Genomic DNA, 19,412 nt, shown 5'->3' on the forward strand with positions numbered 1-19,412 from the left:
AATTGTTTGAAATGCCACACAAGCAAGCAATTTTTTCTCCTTTATAATTAAGCCCCAGTGGGCCAATTCAAACTATGAGCAACACCTGATAAATTCTTATATTTTAAACCTCATACATTGCCCTCCTTGGGTGCTGTAGATGACATATAATAAGTTAATTTGTGCAAGTGCGTAAAAATCATAAAACCCTACAGTACTGAAAATATGTTGATCTGTGATTAACCATACAACATTGTTATTGAAAAGACAAAGTTTTCTAGGAAATATAACAAAAAATTGTTGCATTCTCCTAGTTGTTACATGGTCACACCCTAACCAGCTTTCCAGGCATGCCTTCATGGCCTAATCGCAACCCCTCAAAGTTAATGAATTTCAGAATCAGTCAATTTGATTTAAAGACAGGTGTATAAATCTGCACTGGCGTTAAGACCCCCTGGGCTCTTGCTGTCTAACTCTAATATATAACTTGTCTCAAGGAGACGCAGTCTAGCTTTCCTGTCTCCTCCACGTTTTAAAGGTAAGATGGTATCTATCAAAAAATATTGGAGATATTAAGGGTCACTATTATGTTTTAGCTCGAAGTGACGCGCCACATGGTAAGCCTGGTCTTTTCCTGAAATGGCTCTAATGTGCTGCAGGATCAGTTTGTGGTGCTGCCTCCATATCTTAGCCCACACGGACACTGCAGCACGTAGACCTCATATTCAGTTTTGCAAGTCAGTCACTTATTGATGGTTATTGGTTTGCTCTTAAATGGACTAGAATAGTGGGTCTTGTTACAGCCAAAATGACAGGCATTACATGATGAACATTTCTTAAAGCCTTTGCTTAAAGCCATCCAAGTTCCTGAAATCGTGGTGTCAAGACTGTTACTGACCAAAGCATTGGCCATAGAGGGAGATTTTCTAAAAGTCAGTTCTGGTTTGTTAGCCACCAAACTGCCTATCACAGGACCCCCCCTCACCAAATTCCAATTTCTTTAAAAGATTTTCCTGGTCTCTGAATGTTGTTTATTGTAAGTTAGAATGACTCTTGATTGAATTTCTGTTGTGGCGGCCTCAGATTTGACGGTATTGGTCTTGGGGATTAAAGCCTGTTGTCTCGTAACCATTCTCGTACGAGCAATAGCTTTATCAATTGTCTCCTAAGAATAACCCCTTTCCAAAAACCGCCACTTGCTTGCCTCTTGGGCCCAAACACAATCTGACTCAGAACTGCAAATCCGTCTCAAGCGCAGCATCTCCCCATAGGGGATGCTGCGGATAAGATGGTGGGGATGTTGACTGGCCCCGTGTAGCACCGTATTTCCGCGGTTGCTTTCCTGTGCAATCTAGTGGCTAAGCTGTTATTGTCAACAAACACCTCGACATCGAGGAAACATACTGATTTCTTATTAATTTCCGATGTAAATTGCAGATTGAAATTGTTATTGTTCAATTCATCTACAAAGGTCTCAGCACTACTTTGAGACCCCTTCCAAACAATAAATAGATCATCAATATACCTCAGGTATAACACTACATTGTTTGACATAGTGTCCTCATGTTGATCCATGAGGACCTGCTCCTCCCACAGCCCCATGTGTAAACATGCGAAGCTGGGAGAGAAGCAAGCACCCATAGCCACACCCCTTATTTGTTGGAATACCTGATTGTTAAATAAAAAATAGTTCTGCTCTAATATATTTAGAGATGTTCTCGGTCGAACTGTTGATGGCTGGAATTATAGGCCTACCAGGCGGTGTCTCAATATTCTTGTGAATTTTTGGAATTCAGTAAAATGGCGGAATCACAGGATGTTCCTTTTTCAAAAAACTAAATTCATCATTAGAAATCAAATCACCACTCTTCCATGCCATCAATTTTGAATCTTGCTCAGCCCAAGCCGCCTTTATATATATATATATCAAGTAGGGTCTGCTTCAGGACAAAAGAAGGAAGTGCGACAGCCCTGTTTTGGTTGGGAATTCACAAGATTAAATCTATTAACTCCTCCAAGACCAGAAAGAGTTTCTATTCAAGGGTCATCAATGAACCAGATCTTCAAACTTTAGCTGTGTACTCCTCTGGATGTGCTCCTCGGCCTCAAGGGAGTAGTAGGCTCATAACTAAGACTTGACCGCGAGTTGGTGAGTGACACTCGAGAATACAGTAATTAAGGAGGTTTGTGAAGCAAGCACTGATGGACTTTGGTATCAATACATGAAGATCTCTGTGGACTGAATACTGTAAATAATGCTCCTCTTGATGCAGCACTTAGAATGAAAGAGGCGGGCAATGGGTGTTGCAATGGGCAGTATGCCACAACACCCATTGCTTTTTGACATTGGCCCTATTTACAAGGGTGACTTAAATATGGGAAAGTGCCAAAAATAAGACCAGGCAAAACCTGGTGTTAAACTGGCACAATCAGAAGAAATTATTTTCTCTTTGTTTTTGTTGTTTCTATCTGTGCCCCATTCTGCAATGCACACAGAAAGAGCAAAACACCATTAGGTCTTCCCACCTTTTCCCACGTTGATGGAATGTTTACTAAAAGTCCTCGCAACATGTTTCCCACCAATTTTGTAGACATATTCTTGATGCAGAGGAATTTTGAGGACATCACCACCAAATAAAGAACTTACCTCAAAGAGTTAGGAGGAAGTAACCTTGTTTGGTGGAGATTACCCTCTGTGTAGTCTTGTCCTCTTCTCTAAACGTAGATTCATGTTATCACAGATTTGTGGATCAAGAGGCTCAAGGAACAATCACATTACCTAAATTGCATGCACAAAAGGTCACAGAAGACTTTTTATTGTGGTGCATTATGCAGCTGTAGTGTAGAATATGCACTAGTTATTACCTAACAAGGAAGCACTTACTATTTAACGAGTAGAAAGTACTCCGGTTTGGTAGACATTTTGTGCAAAACTGTGTACTTTTGTTAGTTAAAGAGGCAGATGAGGTTTATTTCTGGCCAATTACTCCCACAGCTACTGGCACACCCACACACACACTCAGACACCCTCTCACACACCCATTCAGCCACTCTCACATTCACTCACACTAACACACTCACTCACAGACCCATATAGCCACTCATACACCCAGCCACACACCCACCAAATGACTTACACACCCACTCACAAGACCATAAAGCCACTCATGCACTCTCACTCACCCAGAAAACTATTCAAATACTAACTCACATACCCTTAAAGCCACTTGCACACCCATGCGGCCACTCATACACCCACTTACAGACCCAGTAATAGAAGGCTCAGAAACTCATTATCAGTGTCTTCTAAAAGAACAGAAACATCTTTATGCTTATCAAAATAATAATAGCACACATTTCTCACCAATTGAGAGAAAATTCTTTGTTGTTTAATAGGATCATCCAAACCTCTCAAATTCCAAATAATAAGTCTGAATTATACAATTGGAAACAGGTTAAAATAGATTACTTATCCATAATAAGTACATAGATATTCAAAGGTTGTTGCAAAAGGAAACTAAAAACAAGGGAAAGGAAGGGGAGGAATAGGGATAGGGCTTAGTAAAAAAAGAAAAAAAAGGACCATGAAAGTATGAATTAGAAGACAGTACAAGTCATATGCATGGGGATTGAGAGGAATGCTTGTTTTTAATGGTAAACAACGGTAGGGGATGGTTACAGCACATTATGAGGACCGACTTGAGTAGCTGATCATGTCACGCAACCATGAACAACAGGGTATTAACAAGAGGATAATAAACAAACTCTAATGAGAAGAATGATTAAATGTGTGAAAATAAAAGTGGATTAACAATATGACATAATACCTCTCAAAAACATCAGCATATGTAAAACTGATAACAAATTGCATGTTAAATAAAAGAAGACATAGTAAGTCAAATACTTATAAGTGAATTTGAAAGCTCGTGGATGAAGCAAACCAAAATGAGCTACCGTATTCCTCAGAGCTGGTTGGAGAGAAAATAATTTTTTCTATTTTCAGCAGTAGACTTGACAACATCTTGTGTAAAAAATAAATTATAACCATATTACAAGATTTGTTTTTGTAGCTTGTGATACATTGAGAAAATCGTTGTGTTTCAAAACATGATAGGTTTAGGTGAATCTTAGAAATTGAGTTTATGGTTGTCATTTGGTTTGCACCCTGTACAAGCAGGAACCCTTACTCTAGTCAGTATGAGTAAAGTACACACTTAGGTTTGCCATTGCTACCCCTATGGTAGCTTGGCTCAGAGCAGTCAGGCTAAACTACAGAGGCAATGTGTAAAGCATTTGCGCACACATACAGTAACAAAGTGAAAACACCATAAAATGACACCACACCAATTTAGAAAAACAGTCAATATTTATCTAATCAAAACAATACCAAAATGACTAAAATCCAACATACAAACATCAAGATATTACTTTAAAAAGGTTTAAACAGTTCAGTCCATATAAAACTATCGATGTGTCTTTTATTAGCAGAAGGTATCTGGGATGTGTCAAAAGCAAAGGCAAAAACAGGTGCAGGGGCGGTGGGGTGCTCGAAAAGCAAAGCAATGCATTAGTTTGTTACACTCAGGGAAGGTGATGCGTTGGTTCCTTTCTCCCAGGGGAGGTGATGCATCAGTTTGGAAGTACTATGCAGCAGAGGTGATACGTCAGTTTCTTATTGTGAGAGGAGGTGGTGCATTGGATTCTTACTCCGAGGGGAGGTGATGCATCGGTTCTTCAGACATGCAGCCTCGGTTGCTTACTGTAGCACAGCGTTGATGCAGACTTGGCACACAGGTGCAATGCATAGAAAATCTGGACATGTTGGGTTCGATGCGGTGGCGATGAAACAGGTGCTATGCAACAAATACTGGGACCCCCTCAATAGAAAATACTTTAACAAGGCCAGGGAAAAGAGGGGAAAACAACAATGAACTACAAAAAATAAACTCCCTACTGACCTAGATGGTATTTCCTATTACTTCACAATACATTTCATACTGGGCTAGTGAACTGAAAATACAGTAACATTTTACAACATAGTCATTTCAACTTTTTTATTTATTTTTGCTGAATCTTGATTCATTAATTTAATTCATTTAGCATCTTTATAAAAATACATATTCATAATATATACAAAAAAGAAATTTCCGCACATAAAACCTATTCATACCCAGGTAGAAACAACCCACACATACCACTCATACACAGATATACATTACATTCACAACACATCCAAAACTCTACAGGATTTTCCCACTTTGTGCGTTTAGGTGGTTCTAATCCCAATGCTCCAATAATGGGCTACTGTTCAAAGGTAGGTTTGAATAAAACAGGTGCTGCATTGATTCTACTATCCGAGATCTGGTGATGCGTCGATTTCTCCAGCCGCACATTCAGAGCCGGTGTCTCAGACGTTGAAAACAGGGTGCACAGGACTCGGGCTGCAGCGGTATTTCAGCCACACAGCAGGCACTAACGTGGATTCTTCTGCCCCACTGCAGCAATGAATCGATTCTTCTCCTGCACGGCCATGCTGCATTGGGAAAACAGGTGCAATGCATGGATTTTCTTCTCTTCTTTGCATGGTAGGCACATCCAAAGGCCCAGAACTGGAATTGGCACTACTTGGCAGGTCAGAACTCCCCGCAGAGGAGTTCAGAGGTGCTGGTGAAGTCTTTGATGGCCCGAGACTTCCAACAGGAGCCTAGCACACATAAGCCCTTATAAAACCTTCGAAAAGCAGGACTCAAAAGCAAAGTCCAGTGCTTTTTCTGCCCAAAGACTGAAGCAACAACTTCAGGCCAACCCAGAAAAGCAACACACAGCAAAGGGGTAGTACTCTCCCTGGCAGCTCTTCAGCTCCTCTTCTTGGCAGAGTCCTCTGTCCAGAAGTGTTCTAAAATATTGTCTTACAGGTCTTATACTTATACGCTTATTGGCTTTAGAAGTAGTCATATTTCAAAAGAAAAGTCTTTGTTGTCCTCAAAATGGAGGATGTGGCCTAATGGATAGGGTGATCAACCTCGTAGCTGGGGAACAGGATTTGAGTCTCAGCAGGGACGCTGAACATCCTGTGATTCTCGGCAAATCTCTAAATCTCCCCGTCCCTAACAAAAATTATTATGTCCATCTGTAACGTAACTGGTGCTCAAGTAAAGCGCTCTGACTCGTTCAGGTCTAGTTTGTGCTGTATAACTCTTCCTGCCAAATAAAGAAGAAGAGCCTGCCTTGCCCTGCCTTCACTCTAGACACACTACAGAGGGGTGGAGACTGCATTGAGAGTAGAAAGCCACAGCCCTAGTCAGGCGGCAGTGACAACTCCTCCCATTAGCCTGGTGATGGACCATCATGATATGCAGGGCACATCAGAGCTCCCTTTGTGTGACTGTCTAGAACAAATGCACAAACAGCACAGTCAGTCTAAACCAGATGTTGATTACACAGGCAGGCAGAGACACAGAATTAGGGGTGGGCGGAATTTGAGTAATCGCGTTACACAAATCTCCGCGAAACAGTAAAAAATCTCAGCGAACACGCAGAAATTCCGCAAACGCACGGAATTGCTTGTTCGCGATGCTTTTTTACTGTTTGCAATCGCTGTTTGCGTGCTCAGGGTAAATATCTATGAACACGCATTTTGAGAACGCAAACAAGCAAAAGATTTCGCAAAATTGCAGAACGCAGAATTTTGGGCAATTTCGCACAATATTACCCAAATTCCGCGAGCAGAACGGAATTTACCACCCAGGCCTACACAGAATAGTTAAAGCAAGTGGCATTTTCAAATAAACAATTTAAAAACCAACTTCACTAAAAGATTTATTTTTAACTTCTGAGTTCTGGGAGCCAAACACACTCCAAATCTTTATCTTTTTCCAATTGAAAGTTACACTTTTAAGATGTTACAAGGTAGCTCCAATGATAACCTAAGGGAGAGATAGTCCTTGCAATAGTGAAAAACAAGATTGCCAGTATTTCACTATCAGGACATGTAAAACATACCAGTACATGTCTTACCTTTTGCATACACTGCACCCTGCCCATGGGGATACCTTGGGCCTAACATAGGAGTGCCTTACTTGGAATAAAAGGGAACGTTTGAGCCTGGCATATGGGGGCACTTGCCAGGTCAAAATGGCAGTTTAAAACTGCATACACATACACTGCAGTTTGCATGGCTTCTCATGTGGGTGGCACAATCAGTGCTGCAGGCCCACTAGTAGCATTTGATTTACAGGCCCTGGGCACACACAGTGCACTGTACTAGGAATTTACTAGTAAATCAGATATGCCAACCATGCTTAACCAATCATAATTCCAGTTTACACAGGGCGCATCTGCACTTTTACACTGATCAGCAGTGGTAAAGAGCCCGGAGTACAAAAACCAGCATAAAAGAAGTCTAGTATAGAGTCAAAAATACAGGAAGCTGAGGCAAAAAGACAGGGGAAACCATGCCAAGGATGCCAGGTCTAACTGTGAAGTAGAAATGTATAACCAAGTCTATGAGCTTGTTGGATGTTGAGTTTGGACAACGTTGAAAGATTAGAAATCTATGCAAAGAAAGTGGTGAAGAAGAAAACTCAATCTTTGCCCTCGTCATTTGAAGGTAAACCATAAATGTGAAGATTATTGAACCTATTTCTGTTTTCATGGTCTTTGGCATGCTGGTTAAGTAAGTTATTCTCACTTTGCATGCCAAGTATCTTAAAAGTTTCATTCTTAAGATCACTAATTCTTTGCTCAGCTTCCACAATTTGAGATTCGATGAAAGACAACTTTGTATCTAAATTCTGTATCCTCACATTAGTTTTCTCTGTAAAGTGTTGTAGGGCCCATATTTCCTCTAAAAAATATCCATAGATATGGAGAAAGACAATTTATCAGTTGAGGGCAGGAGAATGAAGCTCAGGAACAATGGTAGGTATGTTTGCAGATGATGAATAATTTGCCATTGATTTCATTATTTGTTTCGCTGTACAGTCAAAATGATGAGCAATGTGTAAATTATGATAGAGTTAATGCTTCCTCAGTATCCTCATATATGAAGGAGCAATATCAAAGAGGAGATGTAAATATAGTCCCACCACCACAAATATTTAAGTCCTATGCATTTTGAAAGAATTCAGAATATTCAGTCACAAATATTTAATGATCTGAGGTCAGCAATGGGTGTGGTAAGGCTGAAATAGTGTAGCCTGAAATATCAGTCAAAATTAGCAGCTAGGCAGTAATAGGCGGGAGCAGTGTTGTGATAAAACCAAACCTCTGTGTTGAAATATGAAGACCATGCTGGTGAGAAAATGCAGAAATGCCTTATTAGAAACAAGAGAAACTCAATCACAGGGCCTGTTCGAGGCAATATCAGGTCTTGAAAAGAAGAAAATGGACGCCGCAATACTGAGGTGAGGCACGCATGACTTATAAAAGAAATGCACCATAAACAGGCCAGCAGGATACACAAGGAGTCATGCCTTATGGTTCCTAGATCTTAAAAAGAATTCTTCTACAGTGGCTGGGCATCAGACAGGCAGTCGGAGAGAACCTGAAACAAAGCTACTGAGGCACGGCTCAGAATAACGTCAACCCACTGCCATTCTTCTTGCCATCAAAGCCATGCCCTCTCTTCTCTACTTTCTCTTGATCTTTTTCATCTTGTGCCCACCTATCATAGAGAGAGGAAGCATTTTCATTGCCATTGGAGTCTCCAGCTGTGCGATCAGTGGAGCGCATTGTGATGAAGTATTTACTCGGTGTTGACCACAGGACCTCAACTTTCTTTGAAATAGCTTTTTATATATATCTTTGCTCTTCGTTCTTCATAAGCCTCTCCTTTCTGTTGTAGGTCCCAAGCTCCATCTGCAGTGAGAGCTGCCCACCTGGGTACAGAAAAGCTGCCAGAGAGGGGGAGCCTGTGTGCTGCTTCGACTGCATCCCCTGTTCTCAAGGGGAAATCAGCATTGGTACAGGTGGGTTGCTATTTCACATTTTCCCTCTATTTCTTTCATTGCTTTTACTAGTGTTTTACAACTCAAGCATAACACATAGAAATAGGAGTATTAAATGCCCTCTGTGCTACCCTACCCGGCAAAAGTCATGGAAAGATAGTAAATACCTAGCCACCCACCACAATACAGAGACCAACCACAGTACAGAGACCGCAATCATATCTGCCAAGGACAACATCTGGATGACTTTGGACAGAGGTGACACTGCAGCCCTTGTGCTATATCCTTATGCAGCCTTTGACACTGTCTCCCACCCCATCCTTAGCCAATGTCTACATGAAGCCAGCATCCAGTGTCCCACACTATGATATATTTACTCCTTCCTGACAGGCAGCTCCCAGTCCATCAGCCTGCCCCCCTTCATCTTGGATGTAGTCAAACTCTTCTCTAAGGGTCTTTACTGAGTCTGACTCAATTCCTACATGATTCTACTCATAAGCATCATCCACGCAAACACAATCAACATGATATCCTGTTCTGGTGACACCAAGCTCATGCTCTCCCTGACAAGACGCCAAAAATCCAGGTCAATTTCTTCACCTGCATGAACAAAGTTACCTGATGAATGAAAGCCAACTGCCTCAAGCTCAACACAGACAAGACAAAAGTAGCTATCTTCAGCAAAGACTTTTTTTCTGTTACAATACTCGGAGTGATTCTACATCCCCAAATTAATTTTAAAATCTCTGTTGTTCAGAACTAAGTAGTTTTATGCACAATGCCATTTCTTTTCAAAACATTTGCCAACATCTCCGACACAAACTGTTATTTGTTGTCAGAATCAATTCGCTTGTATAAACCTTCCCTCATTAATATTCTGTCAAGAAATTTTACAAAATTCTCACAATCAGTCTTTCTCACAATCTCTACCTTAGGCCATTTTGAAAAATGATCTACTATTTCTCTGTCCTCACAATATTAATCCTGATTCTTTCTGAAGCCATATTAGGAGAAGCAATTGCTGACAATGCAGGTCTAAATGTTTTTTGACACTTAACTAAATTATTTCAATCTACGCATTCTCGTATTTTAATCTCTATCTTCTAATCCTCACCTGGCCACCAATATAAATTATTTACACTTTGTTTGGTTTTTAATATACCCAAATGTCCCTCATGACACAAATCCACATCTGAACAACATATAATTTTCTTCATTTAACATGTTTCTCATTTCCCAGCAAAGGTTTTAATTTTTGTCCAAGTCTTTTCCCTGGCCAATGTTTGTTCATAAATTTCTAAAAAGTGTTTATAGACACATCCTTGTTCACACATTCCTTCCATTCACTCATCTCAATACACATTTTTCCTTCATCAAATAATCCAGCCACACTTCCTTCATCGAACAGCACTTCATTATTCTCACGTAATAGTATCCTACTGAGGAAATCCACAACTCTGTGTTTTACTCCAGGTTAATAATGTACTTCATATTTAAAATCTAACAATTTCACTGACATTAATGAAAATCTAGGTGAATCATTTTGTAAACACACTGTCATTAAAACTGTGGTCACAAGTTTGGGATCCTATCTTAATTGTGTGGGAAATCCACACCCAAATTGGGGGAAATTATCTTAATCCCATACACATGCTAAAGTCTCATTCAATTACTGAATACTTTTCTTCGGCTGGAAATAATTCATGTGAATCATATGCTACCACCCATTATTTGCAATATTCATCACTCAGAGATAGAACTGACACCAAGCCTTTGTTGCTTTCATCTATTATGGTAATGTTTTCAGGATCAACCCCTTTAATAAATGGTGCATTGCTGATTTCATTCTTGAAATTTGTAAAAACAGTTCGACAATCCTTTGACGAATCAAATGTAGTTCTGATTTTAAACAATTGACCAAAGACATGTTTTTTCTGAAACATTTCTCACAAAAGGCTCATAAGTCATCCCTCGCTATTGGGGCTGAGGCATTCTGAATAGCATTCACAAACTCCCACTTGCGTTTAATACCCCTCATAATAAAGATGTGACCATGATATGTGACTTCCTCTTGGGCAAATTTGCCATTGCTGAATTCAACTGCTAACCCCTTGTGCTTAAGTATTTCCAACACCTGTCTCAACTTATCATCATATTCACTTCTAGTTTTACCCATCACAAGGATGTCATTATGGAACAATATTACTCTAGACATTCTACTGAAAATGTTACTTCTGAGTCTTTTAAACATTGATTTGGTAGAAGCTAGGCCGAATGGTACTTATGTGAAATGAAAACACCCAAATGGTGTAATGAATGTTGTTAGACTCCTACTATCAAGGTATGATGGTATCTGGTGGTATGGCGATTATAAATATTGAGTAGAAAAACCAACATACATCATTGGTGGCAGAAAACATTTCATTAATCCTGAGAAGAGGATACTCATCATTCAACACCTAACCTCACTTTCCCATTGGGGTGCCATACCCCCACCAAAGGAAAAACCCACTGTGCAGACTCCACCTGTTCAATCATCATTTACTAATTTACATAATTCTTGTGAAACTTCCTCTTTAATGGATATCAGAATGTATCTAACTTTATGCATATAGGGTTTAGCAGATGATTTCAGTTCAATTTTATGGATAAACTAATTAAGCAATCCCACTTTCCCCATAGACACCTCAGGGAACATTTCTAGTCATTTCTGTCCGGGACCATTATATTCCTTCACTGTACAAATGGGCTCCAGACAATTAGAATTTACAAATATTTCCAGCTCACCTTGGTTTGCCCATCCTAAATAAAATGATCCCTTCTTTGATAGATACAAATTACAATTCACTTTCTCCTCTTAAATTAAAAATCCAGTTACCTAGGGCTGATAAATTCAATATTATCTCCAGTGTAGCTCTGTACAACAGCATCAGCTTTCTCCAGATGCATACCCTTCTTTTCCATAAACAAGTCCTTCCATACATCCTCCCTTGCTATGGTAAATGGTGAGCTCAAATCCGCTACTACATTCACCATCACATCACCGACTCTTAATTCACAACTGGGCTTCCATCTACTGATTTGGTTGACAGCCAGAAAATCATTCCAGATATAGAAAACATAGTTCACATCTGTATTTTATTGCTTATGAGAATCTGAATTTTCATCCTTCTGAATGCATTTCACATTTGGTTTATTTTATTTTTTTGCATACCTTAGCAAAGTGACCTAATATGCCACAAACAGAACACTTTTGGATTGTTGCAGGGCATTTCTTGTAGAGCGCGAAGTGATCCAAACGGCCACACCATCTAGGACCTGTGGCTACTTGTTTACTCTCCAGCATATCTGTGGGTTTACTTCCCTATACTCATGTGTCATTGTTTTTACACCTCCTACTCTTAGAAGCTGAGACTTTATTGACTAAGTTGGCTTCCTGCATCTCATCAACTACAGCTTTCGCACACCATGCCGTACGTTCTGCTTTTCTAACTAGAGCCACCCCCTCCTTCAGTGGCGGTTCACCATTAACCTACAGTTGGTCTTGTATATCAGGATTGCTAGCATGCATAATAATCTGGTCACCTATTGATTCATCGTGCAATGTGCTAAATCAGCAAGTCATAGCAAGAGCATGAGATGGGCAAACATACTCATCCACACTCACATTTCCCTTGTTTTCTTTGAAAAAATGTATAACCATCCACAGCAACACAAACTACTGGTGAAAATATCAAGGTCTTCTATTGCATGGAAAAAATACATCCATACACATGTCTTGTTTTTTTCTCAATTTGATTGCATGTTTTTAAACCATCAGGACATAGAGAGCCCAGCAGTTGTTTCAAGAATAAAATCATCTTCATCGAATGTTGCCGTATAAATGCAAAAGTACTCCTTTCACTCTTGCCATTGTTTTGTAGGTTCATCCTTCACCGGTAATAATGCTTGTTGGCTCCACAAATTTAAAACATTCAAGTCATACGTATACTGTTAAAATTGAGTAACTATACAGTTCCAATTTGTGTTTTTGGAGATACGTTTGTCCCGCCATGCAAATGAGTATATGTGCCTGCTGATGGGCCTAACACTGCCAATAAGTATCATACAAACCTCACACTGTTGAGCTGTATATAATGCAAAAAAATATATATTATTCCACCATACAAATGGCAGGCTTCCTGCTGTTGGGCAGGTTATAATGAAATAAATATATATTTCACTGCAAACAAATTCCTAATCTCTTACGTACTGACATCACTGCCCGTGACTGGTGTATATTGCGCTCCTGCACATACATTGCGTAATGACGTCACTGATATGTAAAATGATCTGCGTTGGAACGCAGAGAGAAGCACAAGCTTGGAATGCAGACAGGAGCTTAAGCAGTGTCAGGATTTTGATGGCCATTAGAGGTAACGGATAAATCCAAATACAACTTCACAATCTCCAGCCATTGGCAAACATGCCCATTCTCAACCGACGAGTAGATTTCACCCAAGATTCATGTTTTACTGCACTTAACTGCACTTTCTCAGCTGAGCTCATAGCTGATAATGTGCAGTGTCAATACACTTCAGCTTGTGATTACACATTTAGGGCTGATACTGTTAATCCCATCCTTGTCACCAAGGATGGGATTAATAAATACTTTACACACACTACCAGGGTTGTAGTGTGACTAGCTTTTATTGCAGCCCCAGACACGTTCGAAAAGCATGAACGTCCACATATCAAACCCCCACCCTCAGACCCTCAATGGCCCCGGATTCAGTTCTGGAGCCCAAACACATATAGAATCTAACATAAAGCTGTATAGGATATGTATTCCAATGCTACAACCTGAGGGCCCAATTTTCGCAAGGATCGTAATTCTCTATATACTGAAATGGATGCTTATACACAATAAATATACTTTTACCTGATTCACATAATTCTGTAGCACGTGATTGAAATGTATAGTTTTAGTAAGGTTTCTGGCATAGGCCTATTTCTCCTATTATATTTATGTGGAACATGTGTGTATTATTTGCATGGCATAGCACCTACATGCTAAGTGTTATGGAATTTGGAAAATTTCACTAAAATGTTTTGTTTTCCTTCACATGGAAAGCTACTGTTCATGTGATCTCATCTCATTCCCAAGCATCCCACTACAAATAAAGTCCCAATGCATTTTTAAAAATTAAATTTTTTATTATGCATTAATAATTATTAAAATTGTTGTATGAAACTAATACAAAGTAATTTTATTATATTTTAATAAGATGCATTGCTGTATTAAAATAAGAATGCAAAAAAGAATATAAAATCATTTTCTAATTAACTCAAAAAAATGTACTTTACATTAAATTCAATTTATTTATAATAAATAATTTGATTTATATTAACATTATTTTCAATGTGGTTTATATTTAAGACATAACCTCAACCATTTTTTGAATGTGAGTTTTGCAGAACCAGGGGTTGGTCATGTGTAGTGCTAGTCTTAGAACTGTTGTTTTTTGGTAGTAACTTACATTCATTGAGTTGGATTTTTGAGTAACTTTCTGCTTGGATTTTGTGAATAGCCAAAAGTAGTAAAGGTACTCAAAAGTGTAAGAATATAGGGGCATATTAGCAAGGGCCATATTGCCGCTTAGGTGGCACTTTTTGCTGCTAAAGCGGTGATATTTTTATCGCCCTATCAGTAAGCTGTCGCTAACAGCAGTTAGCGACAGCTTTGAGGCGATAGCAACCGGTTTGGGGCCCGCTTTGCATGTCAGCGATATTTATCGCTAATGACATGCAAAGTGGGCATACCCAAACTGTTAGCAACTGAAAGCAGTCGCTAACACAGCTATTGCCTATTAGCAAGGCAGGCGAAGCAATAAAAATAACAGCTATGATCTAACGCCTGGTAAAAACATGACTTATCTGTTTATCCAATGGGAAATGGATTGTCAGGTTATGCCCCCATTGGCATTAATGTGTGAATATTGCTGGATTTCCAGTGATATTCACACATTTCGCCGCTATCGCTGGATATTTTAGCACAATGGAGAAAAAAGTTGCTAATAGCATGTTTTCTCCACTAACATCCAGCGATAGGCAGCGATAAAAATGAACGCGCTAAGCGTGTTTTGCGATAAATATTTCTACTCCTAGCTAATATGACCCATAATTACACATGCAAATAACTCACAAGTGTAACTTACCTTTGTGAACAGCTGTGATAGTTGGCACCTTTGCACAAACCAACTCTGACCAGTCCAGCCTTTGTGAATTAGGATTAGATTTTATGTGCAGAGTTTTCACTTTCCCCATGTGTATGTCAGTCTTACACACAGGAAAACATTTTGCCAATCTTGTCTTAAGGCTTCTGCAATCCAATATGTTTCTTTTCAATCTGTAGAATCTTTAAATATGCTAACAAGACCTACAATGAAAATTAAAAATAATCTCCTATTCTCTTGTCAGATGCAGTACAGTGCCTAAAATGTCCTGACAGTGAATGGCCCAATGCAAGACACACCCAATGCATTGAAAAGTCTATTGAATTTCTCTCCTATGAAGAGCCGCTGGGTGTAATACTTGCCATCTCTACTACCTTTATGGTTATCATCACTGCTTCTATCCTGAGTATCTTCATAAGGTATCAAGACACTCCTATTGTTAAAGCCAACAACCGTGGGCTCAGTTACCTGCTCCTTGTCTCACTCATGCTCTGCTTCCTCTGCTCCCTCATCTTCATTGGCCGCCCTATAAGTATCACCTGCATGCTCCGACAGACTGTCTTTGGGGTCATTTTTTCTATCAGTGTCTCCTCTGTTTTGGCCAAAACTGTAATTGTTGTTATTGCCTTCAAGGCATCTCATCCCAACAGCTCTGCCAGGAAGTGGCTGGGGACAAAGACCCCGAGCTGTATAATCTTCTTCTGTTCTCTGGTGCAAGTCTTTATCTGTGCAGTCTGGATGCTAAAGTCTCCTCCATTTCCAGAACTTAACATGAAGTCTTATAAAGAGAAAATAATCTTTGAATGTAATGAAGGAGACACCATCTTCTTCTACTGCATGCTGGGATACCTGGGCCTCCTGTCCACAGTCAGCTTTATAGTGGCCTTTCTCGCGAGGAATCTGCCTGGGAGCTTCAACGAGGCCAAGCTGATCACCTTCAGTATGCTGGTGTTTGTCAGTGTGTGGATCTCCTTCATCCCGGCGTATATGAGCACACGGGGGAAGTACATGGTGGCGGTGGAGGTGTTTGCCATCCTGTGCTCCAGTGCTGCACTGCTCGGATGTATATTCTTTCCCAAGTGTTATATTATTCTGTTGAGACCAGACATGAATACAAGGCTGATCCTTGTGAGGAAAGCACATTTTGACAATAGAAGTGTTGAATGAATAACATTGTTTTATGCTATTCCTTCAGTGGGATATGCAGGGACGTGCATTATGTTTTCCTCTTTGCTGACAAATGTTAAATGTTAATTTTGGCTATTATAGAAACACGCAGGTGTGTAGGTCCAAAGGACTGTAGAAGTAATGGAATTAACATCTCTCAAGAGAAAAAAAAACTGAATAAGAATCCCTTTGTTTGCTGCTCACTATTTCAAAATCATGTATTTCAACTACCATTCCTCCAATGCATTGCACCCAAATCGTGTCATTTAGCTGTGTAGGTGGTTGACAAAAACAATAAAAACATAAAACATAAAATTGCCTAGTGCCAATGCGGGCGTTGCATGCAGAATTTGTTTTAGCAGGAAGAGACACATTCCTACACAAAACCACTCCTGGGAGGGATATTCCTCTTGGGAGGTGTAAGATTTTGATGGCTTCCTATAAATCTGGAGAATGCGTCAAAATCCATGGGAGTTGCATGGGAACACCCATGCAATGCCTTCCCAGAGCAGAGTAACACAACACAGCAATTTGTGCTGCGTTGCATTACTCCAAATTTTTTAAGCTGCTCAGAGCCATGCAAAGTGGTTTCACCAATCTGACTTAGAGGTTTGCATCACATATGTGCCACTTTGCATGGTGCAAACGACACAGCCTTCTCATAAATAAGCCCCATTTTTATGAGAATTACATAGATTTTTATCTTTTTTCCATACCCTAAAAATGTCCACCCCACACCACTGATTTGCCCCAGCAATCTCCAGCATTCTAACAGCAACTCACAGCAAATCCAACAGTAGTCGAACAAGCATGCGCCCCAGGGCAGAGTGACAATTTTGTAATGATTTGTCTCCTATGCTTTACAAAAAGAAGATTACAAGATGGCCATGACTACCTTGACAGTTACAGATATAAACAAAATCTGTATCCATCCAGCTAAACAATATACATCAGAAATCCAGTCTGGTTTCAGATGTGGTCACAGGAGAGAAACCTCCATGCTCAAGATCACGCATGACTCTGCAGATATTGGATGAAGGCAAATACTACATGCTGGTACTCTTTGACCTATTTGCATATTTCAGTAACATTGGCTACAATTGTACAGACATTATGCAATAGGATAGAAAGGGAAGGGCATTTTCTGAATCAGTTCATGCAATTCCTAAAAGAACATAGAGCATTAAAACTTGTGATCCCCTATCCCATCACTGAGACGTTCCACCTGGAGTACCACAAGAAACTGTTATGACTTGTCTATTATTCAGATTCTTTGTTGGACCTGTGGGTGTGTGGGAAATGTAGGTAGAAACTTCCTCACTGTATGTGGATGATGCATAACTGCATTTCAATATTGATAGTCTGGATGAGAGTAAAACAATAGCCCAATGCCTATCTAACCTACCTCTGAATTTTTCCTAGTATCACCTAACAGCTCTAAGCCCCAAGCCCTAAATCTCTTTCTCAAGACTGTGAAATCATCAAATTCACTAGGTGGCCCACTCAACAGCTCCCCACAGCCTCATTCTTCATATCAAAGAAAACACTAATGGCTCAATTACGAATGCATCTTAAATTTCTGGATTTGTGAAAATCTGTCCAATATCCAATCACCACATCAGGTAAATATGAAGTATGTTTAGTCTGGACTCGCAGCTGCAACCAATTGACTAGAAGATCACTAGTCAATCACCAAAGCAACACCCTCCCTTGGCAAAATTCTACCAACTACGACAAAAGAACATTCTACACACACTTGACCTGAAACTAAGGCATAACACATCTTCCCCCTCACATACACACCCTATATGAATAAAACATGAATAGAAAAAAATCATAATACAAGTGTAACTCAAACACAGTACTTTCTCCAAGGGGTATCCTTTTGGAGATGGCCAACGTGACAAACACCACCAGAGCACATCTTGCTCCAGTGGATATCAGCGGTAGATACTACTGTTTGTCCTGTTTCAGAAAATGCACTCTGAAACTGCTGCTAAGAGTCTTTTGCAGATCTTTGCATTTCATGTTCCCCTCTTTATACTGCTCAACTCTTGAATCAACATTCGAAATACCACCCTGTAGTTCACAGCAATTTTTTACTTCTGCAATCCTACACATAGTCCACTATTTGCTAGATACCAACCACACAGCTGACATGGAAATCTCCACAACCCTATCCAAAGAATCAAGACAGTGACCTCTCATCTGGATCAATTTCAGGCAGCTTTATTCTAACCCAAATTCCAACACACACCTTCAACTCTTATATACAGTGTTTGTCATCATAGCAAGCTTGTTTTCCCACCGTACTACTGCCACATTCTTATGATTTCCTGTGATACAAACTTCTCACAATGTCCAGCAATTTCCGGCAACCAAGAAGCGACCAACTCAAAAGAAAATCCTGCCTCTAAGAGGATGAAAAGAATAAAATTTGTCTGAGGAATGAGGCATAGTGCTATATGCCATCAACGTTTCTCGCATGCACTCCTCCACATTGAACCTGTTGCTCAATGGCAGTCCCACACAACTTCTCACCCAAAAATATTCAAAATGTTCTTCATCTTACATGACACAAATTGTAAGAAGCTGTCAGATACCAGTTCACTAGGAGGACCTTCACTCACAAATAACTTTTTGATAACTTAACAACAGACAAGCTATTGTGCACTTTTGATTGAAAGGTTGGACACACAATCAACTCTCTTATTTTTACCGCCAGGCAGATATGGCATTTCAATATATTGCAAAAGTTTGATACTCAGCCTTAGAAATCTTGGTGTGGTTTTATTGAGAATGCACATTGGCCCGACTCAAAACGAACAAAGGAGGTTTGCAATCAATGTTCATGGTACTGCTTTTGCTCGAGATATAGCTGTTGAACCTGTTGACAGGTCATATACATGTTAGAAGTTCGTTTTCTATATCTGAATTAGCCTTTAGGCCATCTTTCCACAATCAAGGTCAATACTCCATTGTTTTTCACCATCATACACTAATTATGGACTTATGGTACTACTGCTACCACAACCTTGTCACTTGCATCAACAGTGATGTACTGCATATTGTTTGGCATCAATCTACTTAAATTGGAAACCCT

General features: G+C 39.8%; 1 protein-coding gene across 1 annotated transcript in view; it reads left to right on the top strand.

The window, feature by feature from the left end:
* LOC147693330 (extracellular calcium-sensing receptor-like) overlaps positions 1-16,309 on the top strand; it is a 52,400-nt gene extending 36,091 nt beyond the window's left edge. The window contains exons 3-4 of the mRNA XM_086935934.1: positions 8,825-8,948; positions 15,387-16,309. Of these exons, the coding sequence (XP_086792060.1) occupies positions 8,825-8,948; positions 15,387-16,309 (1,047 nt within the window). The remainder of the gene's footprint in view (positions 1-8,824; positions 8,949-15,386) is intronic.
* Positions 16,310-19,412: the final 3,103 nt, after the last annotated feature.

This window comes from Lissotriton vulgaris, chromosome 8 (assembly GCF_964263255.1).
Source record: "Lissotriton vulgaris chromosome 8, aLisVul1.2, whole genome shotgun sequence".
Lineage (NCBI taxonomy): Eukaryota > Metazoa > Chordata > Amphibia > Caudata > Salamandridae > Lissotriton > Lissotriton vulgaris.